The sequence below is a fragment of the Rhizophagus irregularis genome, chromosome 30 (genome assembly GCF_026210795.1).
Source record: "Rhizophagus irregularis chromosome 30, complete sequence".
NCBI classification, from domain to species: Eukaryota; Fungi; Glomeromycota; class Glomeromycetes; order Glomerales; family Glomeraceae; genus Rhizophagus; species Rhizophagus irregularis.
The window spans coordinates 1,512,760-1,525,590 of record NC_089458.1 but is presented as its reverse complement, the minus strand read 5'-3'; the positions used below and the strand labels follow the sequence as shown (position 1 = coordinate 1,525,590).

Sequence of the window (12,831 nt, the reverse complement as noted above, 5' to 3'; positions counted from 1 at the left end):
CGATTTACCTAAAATGGGATAAAATATGTGTTAATAATGTTAATTAAATTACCATATCAATGAAAAAATGGTTTGACGGTTCTTACTAATCTCATTCCTAAATTGCTTAAGCGTTACACGAATTGTGAAAAACACCGTCACTTTTTCACCTGCGTGATCTTGACCGGCATTATAAAGTGCTCGGCCTGCATTAGTAAATTACGATTTTGAAACGACAGCAATTTACATTACGAGTATTATTTATTAAATGGATAAATATAATTACTGTAAATTTAAGACGCGAAATTTATATCGATCTACCTGCATTGTAAAACATAATGATCACGTATTACATTATTTATAAAATTAAGATACTCCAACAGCACTTAAACCCTAAAGATTACTAAATTAAGAAAATAAAGTTAATTAATCAACTTTGAATTTAAAATATAGTCATAATTTTGCGGAGAACACAAAAATGTGGAAGAACGATTAATATCAACCAAGTCTAGATTTCCATGGCATTTTGATTTTTCGCCTCTATCACGATAACATTTCTTTGTATGTCTTTCTTGGGTTTGTTGTTCATTATCTTCTTGATCTGCAGTTCTGGGCAACAAAGATTCTCGGTTTGCTGGATAGGCAACTTGGTTAATTAGTGACAACGGTTGAACTTCCGAAATAGGTCTTTTGCTTTCCTGAACGACTTGAGTTGCTAATGCAGATTTTCGTCCTATCGAACAAACATAAGTATTTGTCATATTTGTCGCCATTTGTGATATTTTAATCTCTTTATTTGTTTCAAGCCGAATTTTTTTTGAACCTTTATCAGGTTCATTTGTATAAACGTCCGCTTTGCGTTTATTTTTCGAGCCTAATAAGCTATAAAGTTCATATCGCTGATCTTTTTCGTCAGTATAGCGTTTATTTTGTGAGCCTGATAAATTTCGTGGATCATAATCTTCATTTGTAAGTTCGTTTGTGAAAAATAAAACGTTTGAAACATTATGAGATGAAGTTTCCTTTGAGCTAGGATCAGCACTATATCTTTGATTGAAAAAACTGGCTAATTCAGCTGCCGAGTATTTATCGGATTTGTCACTATTATCGTTATTCTCCGCTTCAATGACAGTTGAATCAAAATGAATGTTTATAATATTCTGAGTATATTCATCATCCAATATAGTTATTGGTTCTTTTTGAGAATCTCTGTTTTCAATACAATTCTTGAAAGGTTCTAGCGAAACTAAAGCCTTGTTGTCATTTAATTCAAAAAATGTGGGATCTGTAGTGGTATCAACTTTAATTGAATTACTATAATCATTATTATCTATTATAGCTTTACCATCGTCCTCTAAAGCAAACGATAAATTTTTAGTTTTCGCATCACCATGGTCAAAATTTAGATCTAAATCCTTATCAAAATCCCAATCGAGATTATCAGCCATAATATCGAAAATAGTTGGAAATTCTACTGAATTTGTTGCCATAATTTCTACTTTATCACCTAATACAGGCTTTTTAGAAGAACCAATATCGAAATCCCAGTTGAGATTATCAGCCATCTCATCGAAAATGGTGCAAGCCTTTAAGCAACCTTTATCTCGATTATTATCAGCTTTCTCAGCGGTAATTTCCTGATCTTTCGTGGGATTGTCGTCGATTATTTCTTCATTGGGATTCGTAAAAAAATTTCTGATATCTTGAGTATTAAGTTCATTACCGCACCGACTTGACATTTCTTTGCCGAGCGCTTCAATCATCCAATGGTCTTCCTCGCTAATTTCGTCCAAGGAGACATTATCTTCGTTATCAAAGATTATACCAAGTACCTTTGATTTCTTCTTTAACATATGCCATTGAACCATATCCAAGGTGTCTTTAGAGAGTATATACTTTATTTCTACGTCGCCGACTCTACCGATACGGTGTGCGCGATTTTCTCCTTGTGCAATTGTTGACGGATTCCAGCTTAATTCCGCAAATATAACTCCATCAGCAGCTTGAAAATTCAGACCAGTACTCGCCGCGGTAAGGGACAAAATCGCGAACTTGACTTCTCTTTCATCTTGAAACTTGTCAACAAAGTCTTGTCTTATTTTAACATCGGTTTGACCGTCAATCCTTATAAATCTGATTTGTTCCCTACGCAAGACATAGCAAATCTGATCCATTACGTCTTTATGGTGAGCAAATACGATGTATTTCTTGTTGTCATCTTTAAGACTAAGGAGATAATCTTGAATGGCAGGAACCTTCGCTCTACCTGATTCCTCGTACAACTTCAAGAAATTAGGTTTATCTACCCCCTTTTTTTTTTTCATTTCTTGCAACTCTCTTTTGGAAGTTGCGGGAATCTCAATATGAATTATCTGTCGAGTCTTTGAAGGTAAACCTAAGTTTACGTCCTCCTTCTTCCTTCGGATCAAAATGGTCGAATTTAGAAGCCAGTGGAGCTCTTCTGTATTTGTCGCCCCTTTTGTATCAATATATCTCTTTCCATCTTTATTCATCCTCCTTTCGCCACCGCAGAATCGCTTTATATATTCGTCATAATTCGAAAATAGCACCGGAGCAACAATATTGATCTGAGCAAAAAGTTCGGCTGGTCTTGATTCTGCCGGTGTACCTGAAAGAAGGACTACTCTCTTTGTTTTTTTCATGAGAGGAGCAAGCTTCTTCGTTCGATCTGATTGGCGATCTTTAAGGAAGTGCGACTCATCGGCAATAATGATTTGAAATCGCCCTGTCCAACCTTCGCGTTTTTTCGCTATTTCATAGGAGGCGATTGTATATTGCGCTTGATCTTGATTCGCCTCCTTTCCGGTTTTTACGATCCAAATTTCTTCATCTTTTGCACCCAACCATTTCTTGATCTCACTCTCCCAGTTCCCCGAAACTGAGGCGGGGCATATAACGAGGACCTTACCATCGTCTTTGTAATATTCTGCGATAGCAAGAGCCTGGATTGTTTTTCCAAGGCCCATATCGTCTCCGAGTAAAACTCGTCCATTCCGAGCAATGACTTCTTTCACTCCTTCTTTTTGGTGAGAGAGTAACGCTTCCCAGAGGCTTCCAATTTTTTCTTTAATTTGACATTCTTCAATGTGAGGTTTTGCAGCCTTAAATTTGATAGCTTTTTCTACATACCCAGAAACCCCTATAATTTCCATTGGTATTTTTTTGTACTTTGTTAATTCCCTGAAAGAATTTTCATATTCTGTCATGGGAATTACCCATCCCTTTCTGGTCGCGTCATAAATGGCACCTCTTCGTGATTTCCAATACTCTGTGAGGATATGATGATACCCTCTTACTATAAAATGTTCATCATTGTCTACACTAAACGTCACTTTAATGGGATAATTATATTTTTTTTCCAACTCGGCATCCGATGGTGACGCGTTAAATAGCTCTTCGATGCCAATACTTCCAGTCCGAGCCGACGTGGCATGGGAGTTCGAATTCGACTGGGTCTTCTGTGAGCCCGTTGATCTTCCCGGATATGGGTCCACCCACTCAAAATGTTCGCAAGACCTCCTCGGGCAACCCCAGTATCTATCCCTGTGTCTTGGGTGATTCTTCTTCACAAAATAGCATAAGCGGACGGGATTACCGCATGCACAAAATGGGTGATCTGGTCGCGATTTCGGAGCCATGTTTACGCGTTAACACTCAGATATAATAATATAAGTTCTTTACGCGTAAATATAGTTTTTTATATCGAATATTATGTAATTAACGCTTCACCAATTGTCCAATTGTTGAACACTAGATTATAATTTAAAAAGACACAAGAAACGTTATCACTAAATTTATATTTCGTATAGCGTGTAAGATTTGGTTTTTCAAAAACTTTCAATAATAAAAAAGCTCGTAGCGTGCAAATTTTCCTTTTTAAGTAGTCCGCCTAGTAAATCTTATTACGTAAGTTAATTGCATTTTTTAAATATGAAATCTATGAATCAAATTTATCCTGAGGTAATGCCAGTGCGACATAAAAACCTTTATTAACGCCCAATACTTTCCTTGCCGAACAGAAATAAATTTTTATCTCACTCCGGAACGTAACACTATTTTTTTATCCGAGCCAACTACTTATAAAAAGCGCTATGTCTACCTCAACAGCTGAACACGACTCTTACTTTGGGATACAGAAACCCTTATCGATTTTTTGAAAGAACAAAACCTCAAGCTCGACGATGACGACTTCAGTATTCTTCGCAAAGAAAAAATTACCGGCCTCTCCTTTCTTGACCTGAACGAAGAAAATTTTCGTAGTGTTGGATTTGTGTTGGAACCAGCAACACTTCTCGCAAAAGAGGTCTAGACCCTCAAAGACAATACGAAGCGCCCATTCTCCTCGTACCGCAGTTTAAGTGAGATATTGGCGAAATATGACATTAATAGTGATAGCATAACAAGCATACCTCAGTTGCTCTAGGTAAGTTATATGCATGCCAACTTTTTTAACAAATTTCAGACTTACAAATTCCATTTATAGACCCCCACCCTATAGAGAAAAATTCTCCGGAGTTTAAGCTTTGCATTGATGACATTCTTCGCAAAATAAAAAAATATGGGTCCAGTTGTTGACAGCAACGAGGCTATGCGCTGTGAATATATTTCAACAATCCTTCACACAGCTGTCAGTCTTCTTAAAGATTTGCTTATCTTACCTTGGATTATGCAATCAAAAAATCATAGACGGTCTATTCGAAGAAATAATTTGCATAACTGAAGGGAAGCAAAAAACCAGCCGGTGGCTCAAAATTTTATGCAATGTAAAAGTTCATGTGATGTAAGTAATGTAGATTTTTTATTTCTCGCTCTGTACATGTGCTAACTGATATTATCGATATAGATGAACTTAAACATGCTCAAGAAAAAGCGGAAGTCCGACGAGGCATTCGGTTCCGAGTATGAATATGTCTATGGTATCGTCACAACAGGTGAGAAAATGACTCTAGTGAAGGTTTCTGTTTCGCTTTTGCATCATTAACTCGTTTCACAATTTCAGACGCCATCAAAATCCAACCGAATTACGCAAGAATGTGAAGAGGGTTTTGGAAGTTATAGTGGGTTTGTTAAAAGATAGAATATCAGCTAGTGAAGAACCCACAAATAAGAAGTGCCATGTAGAAGAGATAATCAAAGAAAAAGTAATTGTATAGGACACTAGCAGTCTAGCATAGAAACGTCATGATGTATCCCGGGCAAAGTCCCAAAACATTTGTATTTATTTTTCGCATGTATTAATAAGAAATTTTTCTTGGCAATTTTCCGAGACCGCGCGGTCCCGCAAAATTTTTTATTTGAATGCTTATATGCAGTGTGTTAGTTATATATAGATCACGTTATCCGAGCTTGAAGTATTGAAACAGTGTATCACTGAACTTGAGGCTGAGAATGCTGAGCTTAAGACTAAGAAAGCCGAGTTTAAGGCGAATTTCTAAAATCTACCAAAAAACATTACACAGATTTTGAGGGTTATATAGTAAAATTAAAACATCTTAGTTCGCAATACCCAGACCATCTTGAGAGTATTGAGGCTTTAATTCTTGAGACCAAGGCTCAGAACTGGAATCCAAGAAAAATCGCAATTTCCAGACCAGATGCATCCAGATAGCTAAGGAAATTCTTAATGAGGAATCTATGATCGAATATTGCCCTCCTTTCATGAATGGATTAGAACTTGATGCCTTTTTCCAAAAATATTGAATTGCATTGGAGGTGCAAGGGGCTCAGTATCGGTTTCATAGCACTAGCTGGTATAAAGATGTCAAAAAACTCGAAGACATTGTTAATCATGATCAGCAAAAAAGATGCATTTGTCTGGATAGTGGAATCTTTCTTTTCGAAGTATGGTATGATCAAAACCTGGAAATTGTTATTCCGGAAAGGATACAAGCATCCAAAAGCTTCGATCTTCTATAATTAATATATGTAACTCCACATTTAAATTTTAGATAAATTTTCACATGATTACGGGCAGATGCAAAATGATTCGATACTTTTGGTATCCAGTTCAACAAGAAAGCCTTAGGTAAAAGTCTTGAGGCATATCAAAATATTGTGTCATGGTATGAAAAGGTTTTGGGTACAATTGTTGGTTTATAAAGTATAGCGTGTTCAAAACTGATTTAGCTGGCTTATAAGTAATAATTATTAATTTCAGTTCGCTCGGTTCAGGAATCACTGCTAATGTCAGGATATTATATGGTTTAAATGCGTACGAAAAGTAGATCACAATAAACTTTTCTGAATTGTATATTTCAATTATCAAGCTTTATTTGATAATTTGAATAGGGGAATTAAATTATATATTTAGCAATTACAAGCAGATATTATATTATTTTTGTTTTGGATATAGAATTATTACAATGTAAAATAGCAGATATTATTTAATATTATTTTTGTTTCTAATCTTCTGATCATATCTTTTTTTATAAAGTCATCTTTAATTCCATTATTTTTTTTTCTTTTTCTTCCTTGAGTGATTGTTTTTTATACCTTTAACTGAACTTGGTTTTAAAGAATCTAAAAAGAAGAAAGTTAATTAAAAAGAAAATCCCACATCTTTACTCCTATTATTAAATCACAGCCAAGAAATAATAGTATTAATTTTAAATAAAAAATAACAATGCCTATGGATATACCTTTAGATTCTTCATATACAACACCATCTTCTACAGTCCATATGACAAGATCTTTATATGGCTTCATATCTTCCAATGAATCCCCTACTGGCCATAATACCTGTTCCATATCCTCCCATTGAAAAACCCGTCCGTAGCAATCAATAAAGAGCAACCCATATAACATTTCTCCAATTACAATAATATGGTTAAATCCAAATTCTGCGATGCATTTATAGTAACAGCCAAGCTTTTCTGGATCAGCACTATTGGTAGGTAAATCACACAAAATAGAAGATGCTAAATTGCGACGGACAGATTCGTCAACAAACGTATCAACTACCATATACAAACTACCGTTCAGCCCTTCCAATCCAACTTGTTCACTAGCTGTTGGCAATATGCATATGGATCTTTTACAAACATTGTTTTCATTGCCATGCATTGCAAGTACATAATTACATATTTTTGCTCTGAATTCTTCTTCTGCCTGCTTAGCATCTCTCAAGACACATACTCTATGCAATTCTCCAAAGGATGCTTGCATCTCCTTAATTCTTTGTCTGTTAGTACAAAATTTGGAGAAGATGCCAGTATCTTTATACTTTTCATTCTCATGTTGATTGCATATTTGTTCTTCAATTCCAGTTTGCAACGAACTGATGCACTGAACATATATCTGAAAATCTTCCCTCTCCTGATAATGCATATTAAATTTAATGCAAAAGGCTGGTATTTCTTGTTCAGTTGTATTATTTTAATTGTAATTACTAAATATCTCAAGTTTTTTTCAAAATATGCAATCTGTCTTTGAAGAGTCCATCTTTTGAACAGATAATAATTATATATATCAAATCCAACTAATCATTACAATAATTTTATAATGTTTAATCTTCTTAGACTAATTATGATTACTGGTCAAAATTAAAACTTCTGGTCATGTAACAAATCAGCAAAAATTCAGCAAATCTGTTATACATTTTGGCTTAATTTTAGAAGTTATTAAAAATTGGCCAATTATCATCCAAATTTTAACATATATAATTTATAGTCAATTTATAAAATATTACTGATCAAAATCAGCTTATAATATATTAAACCGTAGTTACAGTAAATTTAATCAGATTTATTAATTAGTTGATTAATTAGGGTGCTGTCAGATATGTATTACTTATATCCTGGCTAATTAGGAATAAGTAAAATTTTACTAGGATCGGATAAATGATCGGCCGATAGGCCGATCATGTTCCGATTCTAAAGTAAAATTTTACTATTCCAATTAGCCAGGATATAATTGATTTATCCCCCCTGTCATTTACGTAATCAAAGCTTACTAATAGTCTAATAGTCTAATATTGTATAAAAAGCCCCAAATTTAATTTTAAAAGCTTATTTCTCCTTTTCTCTATATTAACATGGCTAGTTTTATGAAAGCTTCCGAATTATTGATTTCAAAAAATAATACTGTTATTTTAGACGAACTAAAAGAAAAGTTAAGTCATATAGAAAATGCACAACTTTCTGAAATATACAAAGAACCTTCAAAATCATCCACTTTTAAAGAAACATATAACCGTCCTTGTATAGAAACTTTACAAAAGTATGCTACAGTTGCAAAACCTAAAAATACTCAACAAAATACACGTTTATGGTTTTCTAGATTTGACGAATTTGTAAAAAATACACAACCTGCTATAGATTTACTTACTCTTTATGATAAAAAGGTTATTGCACTACTTTTATGTGAATTTATAATAGTTATAAAAACAAGGAAGAATAAAGAATACAAAGCAAACTCTTTATACAATGGGATATGTGCTATAAATAGGTTCTATCAGGAAATATTTAAAACTAATGAATCATTTAATATACATGAAGATCATGAGTTTAGATCTGTACGTGATACTTTACATGCTAGAATGATTGAATTAGAAGAAATTAATAATGGCGATTATAATGGAGCTGATCCTCTTACTAATGAAGAAATGATCCAAATATTTGAACATCCTGATATGTCAAATAATATGCCAGATGGACTATTAAGAAGGGTCTTTTTATGGGTTGGATGTTGTACAGCACGGAGAGGTGGATCTTACCATAATATTATGGCTGAACATTTTAAAGAACGAGATGATGGTGGATTTAATGTTATAACAATTCACGATAAAACTCATCAAGGCGGGTATTACCATAAAACAAATTCTAATCAACATCCTATACATATTATTCCACCAGATGAAATAGGGGTACATGGCGCATGCTGTGATATCAAGAAATATTTAAAATTGCGTCCAAGAAATGCTGAAGCAAATTTTTTTCTTCGCATAAATAAAGATCCTAAAGGTATTAATTTATTTCCTAAATTACACATTTAATAAAACTAGTAATCATTGATTAAAAATTATATTTATTGTTTAGAAATTGAAAATGGAAACTGGTATACTACTTCTCATATGGGTCGAGACAAATTATCTGAAATGTTAAAAGAGATCTGCAATATTACAGGAATTGATTGTACAAATAAAAGAATTGTAAATCATTCATTACGAAAATATACTGCTCAGAAATTAAATGACGAGGGATTAGATTCACAAGCAATAATGAACGTAACATTACATCGATCTTTAGCAGGATTAAATGCGTAAGTAACTATTAATTTATTAATTTTATGTTGCTACCAAATTATTAATTTGTCTTGCTTATTAGATATCGAAAACAGAATGAAAAACAAAAGCTAACTATCGCTAAGCTTAACCCTCCCAAGTGTTTCTTTAAGGTATATTGACTATATTGTTATTAACCATTGAAATAATTTTATTTAAATATTATTAATTATTTTGTATATTTTATTTACAAGGATGTGCCAGAAAATTTTAATACAACAGAAAATTCAAACGCGAAAAAATCCAATGCAAAAGAAAACCTTAATGAAGCAGCAATTTCTAATGCCTGAGGAAATTGATATATCATCTGAAACAGAAAGGGAACCACTATCTGAAATCCAAAATACAGTTCCTTCAAAACGTAAAAATGACTTACTTTTTAACAATAGTAAACTTAAATTTATTAAATGTAAAAACATTACTATTAATATCACAAAATAAATTATAGTTATTATATGTACTGGAAATGCATAAATAAATATATATGAATTGATCGTCTAGTAGGCATAAATCACTTGCATAACCACGTAAATGATGTCGATCAGGGGATAATACCTAATAATATCTGACAGTGCCCTTACTGAATTTAAACTTTATTATAAAATATAAACTATAAATTTCAAAATTTTAACTTTTTTCTTTTTAAAAATATTAAAATTTTAAAGTTAATTTCAAGATGAATTTTTTTTAAAAAAAAAATTAATTTTTGTAGAAACTCCAGCCTTACAAACCAATTTTGAAGTATAAGATAAATAAAATTAGTAAGTTCATCTAACTTTAAAGTTTTCTAGTTAAAAATAGATTTTTTTATTTTTTTTTATTTTTAATTTCTAAATGAAATAGTTTTAAACATTTCAAATTTTTTTTTTATTTAATTTTTATCAGAACATTAACTAATATTCCAATTTTTAATATTTTTTAATGTTTCATTTAATTTTTTTTACATTTTCAATTAAAACATTAACTAATATTCTGATTTTTAATTTTTTTTTTGTGAAACTATTACTTTAAAAAAAATAGTTTCTAATATTTTTTTATACTTCAGTTTTATAAAAATTCAATTTTAGTGTAAATATTTCAAGTAATGTTTTGAAATTTTTTTTGAAACTTTATAAAAAAAGCATTTTGTTATAAAAAATGTTTTTTTATTATAAGCTTTAAACAGTTCAATTCAGTTCCATTTTTTGATTTTTTTCTAATTGATTAAAATTTGTTTTGCATAATAACTTGCTATCTAGTGATCGTAAAAAGCCAATCAATAGCTCGTTGGAATTGTCTCATCAAAATGATTTGAATAATACTAAAATTATCTTTCTAGTATTGATAAATAGTGAGTTGATTTTGCCAAATTTCAAAAAATAATCTGTCATCTATCGATACTAGAAAGATGATTTTAGTACTATTTGAACCATCTTGATAAAACAATTCCAATGAGCTATTGATCAGCTTTCTATGATTACTGAACGGCGAGTTATTGTGCAAAATGGATTTTAATCAATTAAAAAAAAACTGAAAAATAGAACTGAACTGAACTGTTCGTAGCTTTATTAAGGATCCTGCTTACACTCCAAAAAAAAAAACTAGGCAAACATAGCTTGAGCTTGAATTTTATTAATTAATGCCGAAGTGACTTTAGAGAACACAGAGTGATCTATAAAGTACCGCAACAAGTGCAGAACTAATAGAAAACAAAGAACAAATAATCTTCCGAAATTACAAATAAAAAGAAAAGCTAAGATTATAAAACCCCACCCTCTCTATATAAATAACTACAGCTACTCCCCCCAAATCTATTTCAAAATGGGTAAAGTCGACTATGCTATACGTAACCCATCCAGCGCCGTACCCACTCCTAGAATCGGTAAAGAACCTCCGAGCTACCATTAGCACTATCAGAAATACATAAAATTCAATTTCCCCTATTTGACTACATACTATGGATAACAAACCTATTTCACAAAGACCTCCGGGAACTTTTTAGTGTCGTGCAGTCCAGCCGATGGGAAACTTTTTAGTGTCGTGCGAATTCCGAGAAGCACGCCTCATTGCGAATGATCCCAAACGGAGGACACCCACCTCATTGCGAACGATCCATCGACCTAAGATCTACCTAGATAAGTCAATCCAATGATAGTCCAACATGATGACCAGCCATGATCGGCATACTACAAAAACAAAACGTACCCAACCTGTCACCCTTGTCACCCTAATGATGATCGATTTTGAAAATTGTAACACTAAGCCACCATGACGATCAAATTTTCCAGTATCCCCCCCACCCTCCAAAGAAAATAAGGTTACACCGAAAAAAGCGACCAAGAAAAACAAAAAGCAAAAAAATAAAGACATAAACCTCAGGAAAACTCGAAGTGCAATGAGAAAAATCTGAGTAAAATTCACCAAACATACACCTCAACTCCGTCTCCTTATTTTAGAAGACTAACTCCCCAGTTAACAATATCAACTAACAAGAAATACGTTAGTCAGGAGCTCCTTCCAAGAAATACCGGTCCGGCCTGCGAACCACTTGGCCAGTTAGACTTTAAAGGCGTAGGAACCCAAGACGCACTACTTTTCAACCTTTCAGAAAGCCCAGGGAACGTTCATATGGAACTGCCATCTTACAGTATTATTGGTAATTCCAAGACTCATGATAACGGTCCTAACTCAATATAAGCCATAAGGAGTTCGGGCGAAACTAAAGACCTCGGTAATAACTTCATATAACGTCGAAAAGTCCTTTTACTATCACTCAAGGCAAAAAATCCTCATATTTTTCATCCATAACTTCATGGGAAAAAATGGGCAGAACCCAACGGGGGAGAAAGTACGATCATCATTACTGGTCAAAAACTAATATATCGGGTAGCAGATATGTATCAGATATGTACCTGATATGTGTAGTATTAATGTTGAAAATTGGGTACCCGATATATGTAAGATATGTGTAAATATATATATCGTCTATATATCATTTACATATCATATACATATCGGTGCGATATGTATATGATATATCGGAGCATACAGTAGATAATGTTTAAAATTGGGGCACTGATATACGTAGCATATGTGTAAATATATATATCGTCTATATATCATTTACATATCATATACATATCGGTACCCGATATGTATATGATATATATATTTACACATATCTTACACATATCGGGTACCTGATTTTTAGCATTAATACTACATATATCAGGTACATATCTGATACATATCTGCTACCCGATATATTAGTTTTTGACCAGTCCTGAATTTTTCAAAAACGAAAATTCTGACGAAAATTATTTTTTATTATTTTTAATAAATAATACAAACTACTAATAAAATTTTATATTTTATATATTCCCAACTCAAAGCCCTCTACTATGTCTGGTAACTATGCCAAGAGAGGCCGTGGAAGTCATAACCCTAACAGTAGGAAAACTTCCCGTCAAGAACGAAAAAATAATAATAACTCTGATAACTCAAGCTCCGATGGTGAAAACACTGTCCAGCAGAAACGTAATCGCACGATTACCGAAAATTCTATGGAAGAA

The 12,831-nt window shown here is 32.8% G+C and overlaps 3 protein-coding genes across 3 annotated transcripts; 1 reads left to right on the top strand and 2 right to left on the bottom strand.

Annotated features, from left to right (window-relative positions):
• Positions 1 to 379: 379 nt before the first annotated feature.
• OCT59_021762 (uncharacterized protein) lies at positions 380 to 3,844 on the bottom strand (the record flags this gene model as incomplete). The annotated part of the gene is made up of 2 exons (XM_066146725.1): positions 483 to 3,844; positions 380 to 382 (listed from the first exon to the last, which is right to left on the bottom strand). The coding sequence occupies exons 1-2, from the start codon at positions 3,636 to 3,638 to the stop codon at positions 380 to 382; spliced, it is 3,159 nt and encodes a 1,052-aa protein (XP_066005833.1). The 5' UTR covers positions 3,639 to 3,844.
• Positions 3,845 to 3,930: 86 nt separating this feature from the next.
• OCT59_021761 (uncharacterized protein) lies at positions 3,931 to 5,037 on the top strand (the record flags this gene model as incomplete). Its single annotated transcript, XM_066146724.1, has 6 exons — positions 3,931 to 3,960; positions 4,396 to 4,423; positions 4,484 to 4,562; positions 4,723 to 4,780; positions 4,844 to 4,931; positions 5,000 to 5,037. The coding sequence occupies 6 exons, from the start codon at positions 3,931 to 3,933 to the stop codon at positions 5,035 to 5,037; spliced, it is 321 nt and encodes a 106-aa protein (XP_066005832.1).
• Positions 5,038 to 6,448: 1,411 nt separating this feature from the next.
• Positions 6,449 to 7,326, bottom strand: OCT59_021760 (uncharacterized protein; the record flags this gene model as incomplete). Its single annotated transcript, XM_025329139.1, has 2 exons — positions 6,449 to 6,519; positions 6,639 to 7,326. The coding sequence occupies 2 exons, from the start codon at positions 7,324 to 7,326 to the stop codon at positions 6,449 to 6,451; spliced, it is 759 nt and encodes a 252-aa protein (XP_025178287.1).
• Between the last annotated feature and the right edge of the window lie 5,505 nt (positions 7,327 to 12,831).